Genomic DNA, 18,722 nt, shown 5'->3' on the forward strand with positions numbered 1-18,722 from the left:
GAATATTGCTTTTATTTGAATACTAAAATTGAAGGAAAAAAATAATTACAAAGCTTCCAAATGACAACAGTTTCTTTCTGGAAACAGACAAGGACTAGAACCAAGTTATGAATTTGCAAATTGCACTAAAATTGATCTGAGCAGTGAGTGATTTAAGCAACAGAGGAAAAACAGAACTTTTAGTGTCACAAGATTTGATAAGGAAAAGAGTTCCTGTTTGGATAAAGTGTCCTTAAGATGAGCTGACAGTGGCTATAACAACCACCAGCACTCATTTTTAATGGCTTTCTAGCATAGGGAGAGCAAAGGGCTCATTAACTTGGCACTTGGTGTTTTTGTGGGCAGATGCCATTAACATTTCCCTTTTATTTGCTATAGTACAGGTCCTTTTTGGTTAAAATATTTTGGTTACAGTATTTTAAGAAGCCAATTATGAGTATTTTCAAAATATGAATCAAATAAAAAAAGTTTTGCAAAGTACACAGAAACCAAGTTAGTAACAATATTTTATTGTTTAACCAAACTCTCTTCAGAGTAAGCTAGTTTATTACATAATATAAAAACAATAGCGTCCTATTCAAAATGAATCACTCTAGGTTTAGCAAGCCTTTTATAAACAAATGACATGTTTAAAAGCATTTTATATTCATTTTCATACTTTTTAATTCTTCCCTACTAAAGTGATGATGATTCAGTCACAGTTTCCATATAGTAAGTATTGTCACTGCACATGGAAACTGGGAGAACTGCAAGTAAGAATTACAATTTGAATTCACAGAAAATATTTTAAATGGCCAACTCTGAAGAGGAGACCAGGATGTGTTCTGGACACATATTACTGTATTACTATCACATTTCCCCACGTATTTCTATACCCATATTTTCTTAGAAATTAGGGGCAATAAACGCTTAGAAGGCAACAAAAGGGAAATGGAGATTTTTTTGAAAAACTGAATCTTAATAATAAAGACAGATAACTTCCATAGTACCTCTTTGGTCATCAAAAGAATAGGGAGCGTAACAGTTTCTCACTATAGTTACCAACCTCACCTGACACTAATAACATCAAAATGAATTTAGTTGGAAAGTTTAAAATGAAAAAAGGCATCTAGCACTCTACTATCTTTTAACTATGATTTTTAAAAAGAAATGAAATAAATTCAATGGAAAACTGACAAGTGTTTAGACATTGAGTAAGCAGGTATTTTAGATATTAAACTCAATTTCAATTTAGAATCTTGAGTTTCTTTTCAGAACTTTCATGTATTTTCATAACTTTAATTTTAAAAGTATTGTTTCACATTTCCCTTTATAGAAAAATTCAAGATTAACTAACTTGAAATAACTTTACTGTTATCAGCTGAAAGGAAAGTACTGACTCAACTTAAGGTGTACAAACTAGTATTTCAATTAGGAGCAACTTAAAGGCAATTTCTCTACCAACACTGAAGTAAGCTGTAACAGATTTATTCTGCCATTGTAAAATATGGCAGAATCAGAATCTATCAGTAACGTATCTATTGAAAATATCAAGAGTATGGATAAACCTTGTCCATGTATGCGGGAAATTTAAATGAATACCTATTAAGATTGACTGTATTTGTATACTTAAGTATCTAAATGAAAGGAAAAAATACATATAAATGTGTCTATTCTAATACATAAGAGATTGTGGCCAGACTTTTATGGAAAATAAAGGGAAGAAAAAATTTTTCCCACTGTCAAATTTAAATTTTATAAATATAGTATATATAAACTTTAAATTAGTACATACCTTATGAGGGATGATCAAAAACAAAAACCAAACCACAAACCCCCAAAAAGCCAAACCAAGTAAAACATAATCTGATTGTTTTCAGTGTTGGTTATGTTGCCCTCTTGCAAAATGACAGGCAAAATCGTACTTGTTTTTACATTTGCATCCACATATATTACACTGAAAAGGATTTTCATACCCATGACATCCCATATGAATAGTGTAAAGGATATTGTCTGCAAAGTACATGTCACAGTGCTGGCAGTGGTGCAGAAGCTGAGGGTCCTGGATCGGCAGAGTTGGGGCTGGAGTGCTTGGCTGGCTGTTTCCTATGCTGGGAGTACTGGTGTGGGCACTTGGTTCACTGCTTGGACCTGCCACTGGACTGTAGTTCCTCTGACTATGGGATGGCCGAGGCTCAGGGCTTGTGGGAGAGGAGCTCTGAGGAATACTTGCTGACACAGCAGAAACCACTGCTTGGGCAGAAGGCTGCTGAATCATGAAAGGCTTTTCATCAGGGCAGGGGACTACATCAGGGGATGCAGGGTTTTGGTTTTCAGGTGGCAAACTGGACAACTGTCCTGCGAGAGTGGAGAGCTGATTTAAAGGGTTGTCAACCATGAGTTCTTGGGGGTCCCTTGGTAGGCCACCAGCTGGCGTAGTTTTCGTCATACTTTCATAGGAGTCCGTCTGGATACTTGGGATTTCATGGGTAAAATCATTAAGGTAGTCTGGTTTCTGAACCACCATGGAAGGTGGACTTAAATTGATTAGTGCTCTTCTGCTATACCCCAGATTGCTTGTTTTCTTCTGTAAAACCCCCCACATTTTCTTGCTGCTCAAGGAAGACCTAGTACCTTTAATTGGCACCATTTTATGCTTGCGTCTTCGATGGTGGGACAAATTACTTCGATCGCTGCAGCGGAAGGAACATAATTCACATTTGTATGGTTTTTCTCCAGTATGGGAACGCATATGAGCTTCCAGATGACGTTCATAAGCAGATGCAAATGGACACAGGTGACATCTATGAGGTTTTTCACCTATTTAAAGTAGGAAAATATGGGAGAAACTGTAAAAGTAGCTCATTTATGTAGTTTCATGTTTGTCCATTCACTGCATTTGGGAATTGATAAAAATAAAATGCTTTTCAGAAATTCACACTTGCATAAAAGATTACTTAAGTCTGTAAAATAAAACCTAAAAACTCTTCAGCAACAATGTGAGATATACATTTAGATTCTACTAGTCAATGTAGTATGAAAATTGTTATGGCTTCAACTCACATTTTTGGAAAGGAGAAATAACACATTACAGTATTTCTACAAAATAATGATTCTATCAACAGTATGCCTCAGAGTTATTATATGTTCATACATTCATCTATACTTAAACACTTATTTATTCATAAACACACATATGTACACTCTTTCTTCAAGGGAAAACAAAACAAAATTTTGAAAAAAGGTCCTTATGTGAAATAGCACAGCCAGCCGTGGTGGCACACGCCTATATTCCCAGCACTCAAGAGGCTGAGGGAGGAGTACTGTTGTGAGTTTCAGACCAGCCTGGGCTACAAAGTGAGCTCAGGGCCAGACTGAATTGCATAGTGAGACCCTGTCTCCAAAAGAAAAAAGCACAGACCCAAAGTGAGTATCCCAGTCCCTATATGACTTATGCAAATTAACCCATCAAAATTTCACTTTTCCTCCACCTTCTTACTCTTCAGTTGCCAGAAGGTACAATTTTAGTTAATGCTGTTAGCTGACGATTTCTAAAACATACACGTATTTAGAATATGATGTGTAGAGTCATTCATCTACCAAGTCCTGAGCACCTTCTTTTTGCCAGATGGTCTGCTAGGCTCTGAGGGTACAAAGATGGCCTCATCATGATCCTTGTCCTCAAGTGGTTATCAGACCACTGTGGTAACATGATGAATGAGCACAAGATGCCAGGGAGCACACAGGGAAGACACCATGCTGTTATGGTTGATACACTGTGTCAACTTGGGGAGTCTAGAGGTTTGGCCAAGTGACTCAGCAGGAAGCCAGGCTGCTTACTTTGTATACATCCTGAGCCTGTGGAAGAGGGCATGGAGATTATGTGATTATGCTACATGCCCCCTACTGTGGGGGTAACCTGTTTACAATGTAAGGGAGGGAAAGGGGCTGCTTGCGGCCATTCCTCCCTTTTGCTCTGGCTGTTTGCTGTTTGGCTGCCATTCCCCCTTTGCTCTTTTTGTTTTGTTATCTTCTGCCTCGGAGCCAGCCAAGTATGGCCTGTAACCTCCACAAACTGTAAGCTAAATAAACCTTCCCTTCCTTAATTTTGGCCATTGGATATTTTGTCTCAGCAACGAGAGAAAAGTAACCAAGACAGAATTTGGTACCAGAAGAGTGGAGCTGTTGCTATGACTATACCTGACCATGTGGTTCAAGAGCCTTTGGAAATGGCTTGTGAGAAGAGTTTGGAAAGGTTCGGAGATGTCGCCTTAAAGAGTAGAGCTTGAATGCCTTTGGCTGTTCTGTTTGGGAGATTCTGGTCAGAGCTCAGAAGATCAGAAAGCTGACAGAAATCCTGCTGGTGAAGACTGGGTTCGGGAGGTTTCTGTTGGGAAGAAGGACTCCATTGGTGGTTGGACTCCAGACCGTGTGTGTTATGGCTTGGCAGAAAGTTTGTCTGCATTTTGCTCGTGTCCAGAGACTTTGCCTGAGACTGAGATTAAGGGTGGCGGTGGTGGACTGATTAATCTGGCAAAAGGAATTTCAAGGCAGTAAAGCGTTGGGGAAGTGGCATGGCTATTGCTGGGGGCTTTTAGCCAGATTTATATTGAAAATCATGAACAAAGAGCCCAGCAGAATGATTTAAAATGTTGTGAGTTTGGCCAGAAAGGAAGCTCCAGTAAAGCTGTGGACCGCAAAGGTGGAGCTGAGGAATCTCCATTGCTGAGAAGGAACAAGAAAATAAAAAAGATGGCCTGAGGGCATCACAAGAAGCAGCAAGTCTCCACCCTTTGCAGCCTCAAACTGCAAACATGAAAGACCTTGCCTTGAGAAGAAAGCTGCTGAGTGCCATGTTCCAGAATGGCGGCTGCGGCTGCACCAGGTTCCAGAATGGCGGCAGCATAGAGGATCTGTTCCTCAGAATTGGATTCAGAGTGCCCAGCAATCCAGGCACTCAATCCCTGTGGCCAACAGAGAGGAAAGCTTGGCTACTGCTCCAGGTGGCAGCAGACCTTGGCATCATCCCCGTGGCTCTGGCTTTGGGTGCATGGCGAATGCAAGGGTTCTGAGGTTAAAGAGGCTTCCACCCAGATTTCAGAAGGTCTGGAAGGCCCAGTAGTGTGCCCCTGAGAGGGCAGTGTGTGAGGCTGTGAGTGTGAATCGAAATGTGCACTGGAGACCTCAGAAGTTTAGAAAAGCCAGGACCGTGGATCATCTAAGGAAAGCTGCAAGGAAGAGGCAAAGCAGGCCTAAGAGAGAAGCCATGGAAGCTGTAACCAGCAGAAGTGCCACAGGGGTGGACTCATGCAAGCCCTTTGAGGCTCACAAGGTGCCAGATTGCTTCAGATGCTGGACATGAACTATAGGACATAACATTAGCCCTGCTGGATTTTGGACCTGCTTTGGTCCCAATGCTCTGTATCCCCGTTTGTACCTTTTAGAATGGTATTATTTTGTGCCTTTGAATGTTGAAAGTGTTTAACTTTTCATTTGTACAGGGCCTCACAGCTAAGAGTTTGCCTTACATCTCGGAGGAGGCTTGGGACTTGGACTCTTCAGCAGTGCTGAAACAGGCCTCTGGCAACTCTTGCAGACAGACTAAATGCCTTTTAAGGGATGTGCATGAGTCTTTAGGGGGTGAAATGTTATGGTTCTAATGTAATACAATGTCTTTGTATCTGGAAACTTGTTTAAAGAAATGTGTCTGGTTGCCAAGTTGACAAGGGGTTACGGTTGATACATTGTGTCAACTTGGGGAGTCTAGAGGTTTGGCTAAGTGACTCAACTGGAAGCCAGGCTGCTTACTTTGTATACATCCTGAGCCTGTGGAACAGGAGGGCATGGAGATTATGTGAGAGCTACATGCCCCCTACTGTGGGGGTAACCTGTTTACAATGTAAGGGAGGGAAAGGGGCTGCTTGCGGCCATTCCTCCCTTTTGCTCTGGCTGTTTGCTGTTCGGCTGCCATTCCCCCTTTGCTCTTTTTGTTTTGTTATCTTCTGCCTCGGAGCCAGCCAAGTATGGCCTGTAACCTCCACAAACTAAGCTAAATAAACCTTCCCTTCCTTAATTTTGGGCGTTGGGTTATTTTGTCTCAGCAACCAGAGAAAAGTAACCAAGACACATGCCTAATCCAGGTCAGGGGCAGGGTGCAGTTAAGAAAGTTTCTCAGAAAAGGATTTGTGACACATGGGCTTAGCAGCAGCCTGCAACTGTATAAAACTTTTCTCCTTCTCTAGAACTGAAATGTGCTAGGTGAAGATAAAGACAGGCATTGTCTATCACTCCATAGTGCTCTTAGCATGGACCTCCCTCACCTGATAGGCAAATAAGATATGAAGAAATTATATGGCTCAAGCAGTGAAATGGCTAGGGAAGGAGGAGCTCTGCAAATAGCCTTATTTACCACTATTTGTATGCCAAAAAGCTACTGCTTTCTAAGGAATGAGGTAACTGTACCATTGATTTAAACCTTATAAACCTTCATTTGTGAATAATCAGAACTGTTCGTAAGACTGACCAAATGAACTGCACTCCTTGACCCTTCTACAGCAGTGGGTGCTAGTGCATACATGTAATCCCAGCATTGGGGAGGTTGAGGCAGGAGGATCATGAATTTGAGGCCAATTTGGATGACAAAATGAGATCCTATCTCAAAAATAAAAAAACACAGGAAGAGAAATGGTTTTTCTAGTTGTTTCTCCATTACCTGTATGGATTCTAATGTGTTCGATAAGCCGTGCTGTTCCTTTGCTGGCATAGTTGCAGTACCGACACTTGAGCTTCCCATCAAAAGTCCTTTCAAACCCGTCTACTAACATTCCTGAGTTTTCATCCAGAGAAACTTCAACAGATGGATGATCAAGTCCATTTTGATCGCCATCTGTTCCAGCTATAAACAAAGTATAGCAAAAAAATTATGTATCTCAGAATCAAGTCTACTTAGCATTTAATCTTAATTGGCTGAAAATCTTTCATAAATTCACTTCCTATAAGTTAAATTCATAAAATAACAGGCTTTCTGAACTGAGGTTATTTTTTCTCTTCTTAAAAATTAAATATATTGGTACATTTTAAGTATACATTAATCACATTCATTACAGAGAATTTGTATATGTGCATGACATAACTTTTTCCCCTCCTCTCCCCGCTTCCCGTCATTTACAGAAACTCTGTTTTCATTTTTCCCTCCTTTCTTCATTATTTTTTTTCCCTTTTCCTCTCCCTGCTCCTTAGTTTCCCTTCCCATCTGAACATTTTCTTCCTATTTCACAATATCTATTACACATTTTGGTCCTTGCTTATACTTTCAGTTTCTCACACTAGAGATGAACTGAGGTTAATTCTGTATAAAAGCAAGATTATATTTTGAGAACCTTCTATAGGGGGATCTCATTATTTACACATAAATTCAACCAGTCCTCAAAATGCTTTTCTTTTTCTCAATATGCCTTTGAAGAAAGGGGCTAAAAAGAGCCATTTGAGAGTGATGGCACAATTATATGCAGGTGTGTAAGATGCAATTACAACTGTGATTAACAGTCATAATAGCCTCTAAAAGTCAGATTATTTTAGTCTAAAACAATTAGTTCCACTCAGTTTATGTATGTTCTAGATTGTGAGCTACATTCAAGATCCTAAAGTTCTAATTAAGCACATAAAAGAAAATATTGTATCTGATTCCTCTGAATGTTAGGACGGTAAGAATTTCAGAGATAAAGGATGTTTGGGTGTTTCCTTTAATTCTAATCAGACTACGTTGTTTAAGGAAACTGAAGGGTCAGGTATTCAATCAGGAAACCAACAAATGTCATGGACTACAGCCTCTGGTTCCAGGTATCCCTAGCATTAGGAGGGAAAGCTTCCTGCAGCTTCGTGGGAAAAGGACTTCTCCATCCCTTGATGTAGCAGATACTGGCATGAAGAATTCAATCTCCACTCCACCCTCACTGGGAGAAATGATCTGCTGATTGGGGCAAGTCCTATATCAAACAGGGCCACTACACTGGAGGAACAAGACCCCTTTCTCCTGCTGCTTTACCAGCCAGTGACTCTCACATTTTGGTTTGTGCATAAATCACTTGGGAATTCACTGAATTGGGGTGAGGTCTGGTGTTTCCCATTTCTAACAGGTTGCCAGGTGATGCCTGAGCTCTGCTGTCACCTGAGACCATGTAGGCCAGAGATCTGCAAACTTCTATAGAGATAGGATAGTAAACATTTCAAGCTTTGTGGGGTTTGCCTTCATTATAACTACTCAACTCTGCTATTGTGCCATAAAAACAACATATAGGAAATGTGTAAACAAGTGAGCATGTAAGTGTTCCAATAAAGTTTTATTCATGGATGGTGTCTGAATTTCACATAATTTTCATGTGTTATGACATTATTCTTGAGTTTTTTCCAACCATTTTTAAATGTAAAAAACATTCTTAGCTTGTAAGGTACATGAAAACAGCAGTCCAGATGAAATACACAGGACATAGTCTGTTGACCCTGAGCTAGGTTTAGGAATACATTCTAGTCTGTGTGGTCTGCAAACCAGAGAACTTTTAACTCTAGCAGGCTCAGCTCCTCTCTGCTTTTTCTAATCTAGTTTCTCAGGAGAAAAACAGAAAGACCTGTATTTCCTGATCTCATCTGAGTTCCTCAAGGCTATTATTGTTAGCTAACAGACCCTGGAGGACTGGCAGGGGATTTAGAAGGCCCGACCTTCTAACAAGACCATAATGCATCTATAAACTATATTAAGTCTTTCTCTATTAGCAAAACTACAGCATGTTTAAAAGAAAAAAAAAAAAACCTGCCTTGTACTGTATCTTTCTAGTAAAAGACGGAATGGTCCACATTAGTTAGTAGTGGTCTTCCTAGCAGAGATAACTACAGACGAACATTAATGAATTTACAAAAGTGAACTATTTAAGAATACTAAGATGAGCCTACCTCCCTGAAGAGCCTCTGCTTCTTTGTCCCCACTAACTGATCCAGAAATCATGTTCACATGATGGGTCTGCTGAGTCAGGTATTCCTGAAAATCTTTCACAAAGTCCAAAGGTTCTGGTTTCTTTTCACCCATCTTTGCCTTTTTTTAAGTTTAAAATCTGTTATACCTAGGGAAAAAAATTTGAAATAATTTTTCATACCCAATACACAATAAAGCAACAGTGATACAAACCATTTTGTGCAAGATACTGTACAAGTAACAGAAAACACAGTGCCTGTAAATATCAGATAATATTCTTGAAGTACAGACACACAACATGAAGAAAAACAAATACACATAATCATCAAACTGGGATTCAGAGTCATAAAAGATGGAAAGAAAGTACAATAGGCAAATACTGGAAACTATTAAAATAAATCTCAGTAAAATAGATAAATTAGTTGTAGCACGTTCACACAATGGGCGATACTACAGTGATGGCAAACCTTTAGCGCTTTCAATGACACCAACAGCCCGCTGTGGTACACGTGCAATAGGTTCACCACCACTAGGCTAAATTGCCATGCTGACCTTTAACTTGTGATCCTCTTGCCTCAGCCTCCCAACTAACTGGGATTACTTACAGGGATGTGCCATCATACTCTGGCTGTGAGAATTCTTTGTAATATTCTGGATATTAGTCCTTTATTAGATATGTGCATTTCAAGTACTTTCTTCCACTCTGGTTTCAACATAACGGTAGCTTTTAACAAATATAAATTTTAATGTAGTCCAATTTGCCCATTTTTCCCCTTTACGTTTAGGGTTGTGTCCACTGAAGAAATCCTTACCTATATTTTACTTGAAAATGTCCTCCTACAGTTCCTAAAAGTTGCATTTTTTTTACTTTTCATATTTTTGTCCATAATTTAGTTTTGTGTATGGTGTGAGGGAACTGTCAAAACATACTTGTTTCCAAGAAGATATCCAATTGTTCTAGCAATGTGCAATTAAAGTCTCCACTATGCTCCACTATCACCTTTCTAAATCAGGTGGTACGTTTATGTAACTGTATTTCTAGATTCTCTACTCTGTTCCACTGGCCTGTTTATCCTGTTTTTGTTTTCATGGCCTGTGTAGACTATCTTTGTCCTGTTTAGCCTACATTTTAAGTGGGAGAATTGTGGGGTTAAGGCAAGAAGGGCTTTCACCAAAGCACATTTCCCAATTTACAAAAAACTGGACCAATCTTTTAAGAATTAAAATTCTGCACTTTGACTTACCTAAGAAATCATCTGGAAATAAACCAATCCTTGACTATGCCAGTATTCTAGATCATTATGCTTTTATGAGAACACCCATGATATCTTTAAGAACCAATGAAAGGGGGCTGGGGATATAGCTCAGTGGCATAAGCTTCTGCCTGGCAAGTGCAAGGTCCTGAGTTCAATCCCTGGTACCGCAAAAAAAAAAAAAAAAAAAAAAAAGAACCAATGAAAGATGCTTCTTATTTTCCTTTACGTTTACTAGCACCAAACTAATATTTTATTTTCACATTTATCTTCCTCTTTCCTTACATCTAATCTGTTCTTTATTCTAAACACATTTAGCCAAGTAAGAATCTGCAGGTGACTGAATTCTTACTTAATGCAACATTTGGGAACAGTTCTTTTCTCTCTCCTCAGAAGTTTCCTAGAGCGTTTTTATTATTATTATTCTTAGTAGTAGTAGCACTATCTTGTTTCACTGTTCTCTCTAGAGTCGAGATTACTGAAAGTCTATCCTGTAGATGAATGGAGTGTTCTGGTGTTAGGTCAAACTCACTAGATTTAGTATCTGAACAAAAAGAGACTCAGCCTTAGCTTCCTATTTTAAAAACTGGGACAATAGTAATAACTTGTATGTAAAGCAGTACCACCATTATGGAAATCAATATGGAGATTCTGAAAAAAAAAATCAAAAAATAGGAATTCCATTTGACCTAGCTATTCACCTTCTGAGAATTTTCCCAAAAGAGTTAAAGACATCATATTATAGTGATACACACATACCCATGTTTATAGCAGCACAAGTTATAATTACTAAATCATGGAAACAGCTTACATTCTCATCAATAGATGAATGGGTAAAGAAAATATGGTATTTATACACAATGGAGTACTACTTTGCCACAAAGAACTTGAGGCATTTGTGGGTAAACAGATATGCCTTGAGACCATAATACTAAATGAAATAACTCAGACACACAAGCTTAAATACAGCATGGTTTCTCTTGTATGAGAAATCCAAAATATAAACAAAGAGCAAAATAAAAGATAATAATAAGTAGGGAGATCTTGTTCATATGGGAGGAGGAACAAGAGATGGAGTGGGGAAGGAAAGTAGGAAAGCAGATGGGAAAAAAAAATTAAAGGGAAAATGTGGAAATCGAGCTTCACAAATGGGAAGGGGACCAAAAGTTGGAAGGTGCAGGGAGGGAAGGGTAGAGGATGAAAAAAAAAAAAAAAAAGAGAGATATGTACATGTACCAATTCCCCAGGATAAATGTAATTATTATGTACTGCAAACATGTACTAATAAAAAATAGTAATAACTTGCAAGGTTATTTTAGGCTTTATACTTTAGTATACACAGTCTCACAACATATAGGTATATGGTAAACTATCAGACAATCCTAGCTTTATAATAACTGTTGCAGCAAAAAATTATACCTTCGATTAAAAATTTCTCACTATCTCAACGGGTGTTTTTTACCTATATTGTATCAGTTCATCAGCTTGAAGAATATACTAAACACTCATCTGCTCTTTAATTCAATGAAATAAACAGGAATCATCTTAGTCTCATTAATTCATATATCCCAATTTGTAATTTCCTAACTCCAGCTGCAATTTCTCAAATTCATCTTTTATTTTACTTTTAGGTCACCTCTTTAAATCATTTACTTTAGTCTGGCTCAGCTTTCTCAATTTTATGGATTATTGTTGGCTTTTGAACAAGTACATTTCAGATTTTTCCTATCTACTCTGTATACCTGAACTGATTCTGCTATTACATTACTTTTGTTTTGTGACTGTAGTTGAGTCTGCTGATTATCTGTCCTTCAATTTTTGCCCTTTGGTTAGAAAACATGACCTACTCAGCCCCAATGAAAAAGATGAGAATTTAAGAATTGTAAGGCCCTATCAGATTGTCTGTGTTCTAACTATAAAGGTATAATTAACAACAAAATTCCAGTTGGATATGGCAGTACAAACTTGTAATCCCAGTCCTCTGGAAGGCTGAGGCAAGAGGACTGTAAGCTTGACCCCTGGGCAATTTAACAGGACTTCATCTCAAAATACCAAAAAAAAAAAAAAAACAGAAACAAAACAAAACAAAACAAAAAAACTCACAAAAAATCATACCAGTTGGGACTATAGCTCAGTGTGAAGGCCCTGTGTTCAATCCCCAGTGCAACACACATAACAAAGCCCTAGTACTCACATTGTGATTTATCATCACAGTGCCTACTATGAAAACTGATACATGTTCCCAAAAATGAATTTACTTTGTTAGGCTTCAATAAGCAAGAGAAACCATAAAATTCTTGACTAGAAAGCATAATACCATTACAGTACAACATGTGACAAAGCAGTAAAAATACCTAAGACTGCCAGTAAGCGAGCAGAAGAAAATGATATTTTTATACATGCATCTCAGCTTTAAGAACATAAATGAGCCCAATTACAGAAGATGGCTGACATATTTTGACAATCTTGGCTATTATCACATTGTCACATTATAAATTTCACTGTGTTCTCTGCCATAAATTGTATGCTGCTTTTCAATTATGCATGACGGACTACAAACTTTTTTAAAAGGATGCCAATAGTGTAAACATGAAAGTTCTTCATAAATTAAAATTTAAACATACAAATATAGTTTATAACCTTATACAGACTGTATTACCTATGGCACACACATGGGTAAGAGACCTGAGAAGTGCTTGCAGATCTAGGCAGGGCAATGGGCCCACACACATGAAAGGTGCATAAATTTAAGTGGAGAGTTTGACTCAAACCCAGCTTTCTCCAGTGCAAGTCAATATTTTTAAGCATAATACATGGAAAAACAGTATTTCTGAAACTACAGAAGACATATGGTTATAAAAAGAAAATGCAGTCTTTTCTGTCGAAACCCTCTTCCTAGCCTTAATAATGGTCACTCTCAGAACTGAAAGTTTAATGTAAGAATTCCACAAATTAACTAATAGTGGGAGACACTGCTAATGCACTAATAAACTTGGAAGTCTTTGCAAACATGATATAAATGCTACATTTAAGGACTCAAGCAAGTGCAGATGGGAAACATCTGAAAAAAATTACATCAGGACTGAATATGTATAGACCTTTTTCTTGTCGCTATTCCCTAAACACAGTATAACAACTATTTACACTGTATTAAGTACAAATAATCTAGAGATGAGGTAAAGAATATAGGAGAATAAACTGTGGTGGCACCTGCTTGCAGTTCAGGTACTACCGAAGCTGAGGCAGAAGGATTGCTTGAGCTGAGGAATTTGACACCAGCCTGGGCAATATAGAAAGACCTTGTTTAAAAAAAACAGACAAAAAACCAAAACCCCAGACCACATGGAAAGATGTGTAGGTTATATGCAAATACCACTCCACTTTATACAAGGGACTTGGGCACCCTTAGATTCTGATATACACAAGGGGTCCTGGAATCAATCCCCCATGCATACTGAGGGCCAACTGTATATACTTCATGAAATCAGCAAACTTAAAATTTTTTTCAATGGTATCTTTCTAACTCAAAACCTTTGAGCTTCTTATCCAAAAAATTACACGAAATTTCAATGTGCAAAATCATGTAATCAGAAAAAGAAACGTATTTAAATATTATCCAATAATAATTACAGATTTAGGTGGTAGTATATTGCAGACCAGATCTACTCTCCCTATTAACCGATATTGCTACAGACCATTTGTATCCCCTAAAATTCATGTGCTGAAATCCTGTCTTGGTTACTTTTCTCTCATTGCTGGGACAAAATACTTTACGCCCAAAATTAAGGAAAGAAAGGTTTATTTTGTTTACAGTTTGTGGAGGTTTCAGTCCATACTTGGCAGGTTACAAGGCAGAGCGGCACATGGCAGAGGGCTACAGCTAATGGCGGCAGAACACAGCAAAAGCCAAAAACACACAAGGGAGGAATGGTGGCCTCTTCCTCTCCCTTATATATGCAAACTATCCACCCCAGGGCGGGTGTAGCTCTCACACCCAAAATCAATCGAAGTCTAAAAGCCTGCCCCAGGACTGCATGAGGCTTTGGGGGAAACACCCAAACACAAACCATAACAAATCCTAACCCATGCCAGACATGGTAGCACATCCCTGTAATCCTAGCACTCAGGAGTTTGAGGCTACCTAGAGTTCAAGGCTAGTCTGAACTATGTAGGGAGACTGGTCTAAAAAAAAAAACAAGAAGAGAAAGAGAAAGAAAGAGAGAGAAAAAGAGAGAGAAAGAGAGAGAGAGAAAGAGTGAGAGAAAGAGAAAGAGAAAGAGAAAGAGAAAGAGAAAGAGAAAGAGAAAGAGAAAGAGAAAGAGAAAGAGAAAGAAAATCCTAAATCTCTAACATGGTAGCATTAGGAGGTGGGGCTACTGGGAGGGTTGTGAGAGCAGAGCCCTCTGAATGGGATTAGGACCCCTAGGAGAAGAAAACGGAGCCTTCTCTCTGCTGCCATACAGGATTTAACCAGGAAATAGGGCCTCATTAGACACTGGACCTGCCTGGTGAGGTTAAATTTTCTAGCCTCCCCACCCCCACAACTGTGAAAAATAAATGTTTATTTAAACCCTCCAGTCTATGGCAGTTACAATACCCTGAACTAAAATGGTATCTAATTATATCAACCAAAGAAAAGAATTATTCCCAAACCTTACCGTTATCATTTCTTAAGATATACAAAAATTCCCAAGCTCTTCCTGTGATTACTCTGATTAAAGTTAAGCTAAATAGCTCAGATGCAGAGCACCTGCCTAGCAGATGTGAAGCCCTGCATGTGATCCCAGCACCACAAAAATTAAAGAAAATTAAGCTGAGTCTAGTGTAGAATTTCCTCAAGTACATATATATCCCACTTATATAGAAACTGGCTACAGTATACCTAAATTATTTTTATGCCAATATATTCAAAGCCCAAAATAAACGCTTTTACAAGAAAAAAAAATTTTGAGGCAGGATCTCACTATGTAGTGCAGGCTGGCCTCCAACTCACTGAGAGTCTCCTGGCTCAGCCTCCCAAGTGCTGGGGTTAGAGGCATACACCGCCATACCTGACTGCTTTTACAAATTTGGGACTCATAATAAATACTTACAAAACATTTTGCCCAAGCCAACAGAGAAAAGATATTTAAGAATTAAGTTTTGACATCCCAAAAGAACATGAAAACCTCTTTACCTTCAAGCAGGTAATTTAAGCTATTCTCCAACGTTCTTTAGTCACTTAAATGAAGACCTCTGATCTTTTTTAGTTTCATAAATAGGTCAATCAATACATGCATATAGAGTATATAAATACATATTTATGTCTATATATGCACACATATGCATACACATACATACACACACAAAATCTCTTACCAGGAGCTAATTATTTAAAACAGAGATATCAAAATGTGAATTAGAAGACAATCACAACTACTGGTATGAAACACAAGAAGGAACCAGAGACGAGCTCTTTAACCTACCTCTCCAAAAAACGATGGAAGAATTTTGAGAACAATATTATTAGGGAATGGCAGGGCACATTTCTTTCATCCAATATTTTCTGGCAAGTATATAAGGCTTACTAACTGTAAAGGAGAATACTTAGCAACCAACTTACTTATACAGTAACTTAACATGGAGGTTAGGCAGGCTTATACACAGAAAGTGATTACAGTTCAATACTTTCCTTACTTTGATAACCTAATAATTATGCTCACTGGAAGATTTACTCTCCAAGAGAACACACACCAATAAGGAATCCTGACGAATGAGGCTTAATTTGTTTACAGTGACATGGACCTTCAAAAAAACAATTGGAACATATTTCCTGATTTCATAACTGTCAAAACTTTCTGCAGGCAAAAAGGGACATTGGATGAGGCTGAGAAATTAGAAAAGCGTAACGTAAAAGTAAAACATAAATAAAGCCATATTGGAAGAAATCCCAAAGTTATACAATCTAACCTTTTCACCCCAAATCAGTTCCACCTTTTTCTTGCCACTCCAACATTGATGAAATGTAGAGTAAGAGAAATTTACTCTGGAGACACAGCAAGGGACTCCAAAAGGCCATGGAGGGAATTTCAACTAAAATTCAAAAGCCATACAGAAGTCTGCAAAGAAAAGCACAACACAAATCAAAACCTTATTAGCATCTATAGGTGTAATAAACTAATAAAACTAACTTGTGCTGATCCTACCATTTCCACTAGCTGAAAAAAAACCAAGCTGACAAAGAACAAAGCAACAGCCTCATTTCAGCAAAAATCAACAGGCGCACCAGAGAATAACATGCACTGTGAGACTATTGTTTTTTTCACTGGAGATTTCTCAAGATTTTATTGCCGGCAGTTTTAAGTGTCTTTCTAAATTTAAGATAATGCTTTCATTTGGCACAGTACATTTTTCTGAAAGGGCAGGCTTACTACTGCTGAACAGCCTTAGTTGCACAAATCAACGAATTAAGCCTGCATTCAGGACACAGTTGTAAGGAAAGGGTTATTTGTTGTCGTTTTTTAAATTACACATCCAGCAAAGGCATATCTGATCCCCATCTACCTTTATCTCTATTGCAGTACAGAACAGTGATGGTTTTCTGAAGACACTCTAGACGGTTAGGAAAAGAACACCAAACACCTCAATTCACAGTTAAGACTCTTCCAAGAGTATACTGTATTAATCGCTGGTTTGAAGGCACGATGTAAAACAAACACCTTAAAAATTGTTAGTCTAGATGCTAAAAAAGTTGTTTTAAATTATTGTTACTGTTATGTCGATTTCCTGAGATCTCACAATCTAAAAGGCTTTCATGTCTCCTTCAGATCGTCTCTCCACTTTCGGGTTTTGATCTGGAGTTGTTGGGGGGGGGGGGCGTCAATGAATGGACCACGTGGTTACTGGCAGCTGTAATGAGTTAACTTCAGAGCTGCAGTTACGAAGCACTTCCCAGGTGCTTGGCTACACTTTATCAGAGACTTAAAGCTGGAATGAGCTTGAATAGTTCTTTACTGAACTGTCCTCCCGAAACCGCACGTATTTCCAACGTTAGAGTGCACATGCTGCAAAAGCAGATCCTGGCAAGATTATGAAATAAAAAGAAGGCTTTAAAAGTCCTTCTCCCAGACTGCAGGACCAGCGTTAGAGAACATCTTCACTAGGATTCCGAGTGACAGCCTCACTAGGATTCGGAACACCTAGGGGACCCGCGCCCGGGCTGTCCCCCAGCTCCTGGGACCCCAGGGAGACGCAAACCGCAGAGCACCCCGCAGCCACCTGTCAGAGCCCCAAGCAGGCTCCCCACCCGAGCGCCTTCGAGCTCCTGCCGGTCGGCGCCGACCCACAAGCGCCGCTCTCCCGGGCTCCCGCGGCCACAGGCACCAAAGCCCTCCGCACTTGAGCCCGGAAGGTCTCACACTGTGACCCTGCCCACTGCCCGGTCGTGCACAACCCTCCGCTGGGTCCGAGGCTCGGGCGGAGTCAGCCGGCCCCGGCAAACCCAGTTCTCACCTTTCCCCGCTCCTTCTATCCACCCAGCTCTACCGCTGCACCGCCGTCCGAGCTGGCAGCCTTCTATTTACCTCCTGACAACCGCACCGAGTAACCCCCACTGCCTTGTTCAACGCCGCTGCACTCGCCGTCGCTGCCGCCGTCTTCGTCACCGTTGCAGCCGCCACCGCCATGTTTGTTGTGTCTCCGGTTCTCTTCCCGCCCCCCGCCTTGCCCAAGTCTCGCGTGAGCCAGACATAGGGCGCTAGCGGCGGTGGAGGTTACTTGTCTCTCTTGCGGTTCCGTAGGCACGAGGGGGCGGGGTCTCGAGAGGTATGTGAGGGGCGGGTGCGAGGGGGCGGAGCCGGCTAAGCCAGCCTTGAAGTTCGTGGGCTGCCAGCGGAGAACCCTGGCTCCAGGCAAGAATGGGAGGACTAGCGGTTCGTTCGCTGCGCAGCAGCGGGCTGGTGAGTGCGTGCTTGGCGAGCGCCTTGGGGACCCAGAATGACCTGAACCCTCAAAGTCGTCGGCGGTGAAGACTTTTCCTAGCAGGCCTGGAGCGCCCGCTGAGCTCAGCTGCACGCCTCGAGCTCCGCGTCTCCCTTCACTCGAGGGCCGACCGCGACGTCACCCTCCTTTAGGCTGCGACCCAGCTGGCTTCCACCTTTGTTTAGGGTTGGCTGGGGCACGACAGCTCTTGGGAGTGAGATAGGAAGCTGATCCAGAAGCTTTAGTGTAACAAGCATCCGCTAAGCGGCGTCTGCCAGATGTCTTTTGTATTATTATTGGGTCCTGAGAGCCCGCGAGTCTCGGATCCCTGCAGCGTTTTGCAGAGATGTCACCTCTCCGGTGTTTTAACTCACCTTTCCCCAGTGATTACACGGTCACCACCCCCCATCCAAAAGGTTGTTAAAATATAAGCCCTGCCTCCTTGTGAGCTATGGTTCTCTGACTCCCCTTCACAGCCTGGCAGAAAAGGGGACCTAGGGAGTTGGTCCGGTCCGCCAGAGATTCCCTCTGGCCCTCTCAAAGCTGGAGCTGTCACTGGACCGGGT

The 18,722-nt window shown here is 40.2% G+C and overlaps 2 protein-coding genes across 6 annotated transcripts in view; one reads left to right on the top strand and one right to left on the bottom strand.

Annotated features, from left to right (window-relative positions):
- Positions 1-488: 488 nt before the first annotated feature.
- Positions 489-17,903, bottom strand: Ikzf5 (IKAROS family zinc finger 5 (Pegasus)). 5 transcript variants are annotated; one of them, XM_013503085.1, is made up of 6 exons: positions 17,760-17,903; positions 16,147-16,295; positions 10,189-10,358; positions 8,926-9,092; positions 6,692-6,874; positions 489-2,799 (listed from the first exon to the last, which is right to left on the bottom strand). In XM_013503085.1, exons 4-6 carry the CDS (start codon positions 9,056-9,058, stop codon positions 1,856-1,858), a joined length of 1,260 nt encoding a protein of 419 aa, XP_013358539.1. In that variant the 5' UTR covers positions 9,059-9,092; positions 10,189-10,358; positions 16,147-16,295; positions 17,760-17,903; the 3' UTR covers positions 489-1,855. The 5 variants fall into 5 exon arrangements, with proteins under 5 accessions (XP_013358539.1, XP_005402010.1, XP_005402011.1 ...); XM_005401953.2 differs by lacking the exon at positions 10,189-10,358; XM_005401954.2 differs by lacking the exon at positions 10,189-10,358 and having other exon boundaries at positions 17,689-17,903.
- Positions 17,904-18,009: 106 nt separating this feature from the next.
- Positions 18,010-18,722, top strand: part of Acadsb (acyl-CoA dehydrogenase, short/branched chain) — a 35,644-nt gene continuing 34,931 nt past the window's right edge. Inside the window, exon 1 of the mRNA XM_005401957.1 lies at positions 18,010-18,134. Coding sequence (XP_005402014.1) covers positions 18,093-18,134 — 42 coding nt within the window. The 5' untranslated portion in view covers positions 18,010-18,092. The remainder of the gene's footprint in view (positions 18,135-18,722) is intronic.

The sequence above is a fragment of the Chinchilla lanigera genome, unplaced genomic scaffold (assembly GCF_000276665.1).
Source record: "Chinchilla lanigera isolate Chin_1 unplaced genomic scaffold, ChiLan1.0 scaffold00076, whole genome shotgun sequence".
Lineage (NCBI taxonomy): Eukaryota > Metazoa > Chordata > Mammalia > Rodentia > Chinchillidae > Chinchilla > Chinchilla lanigera.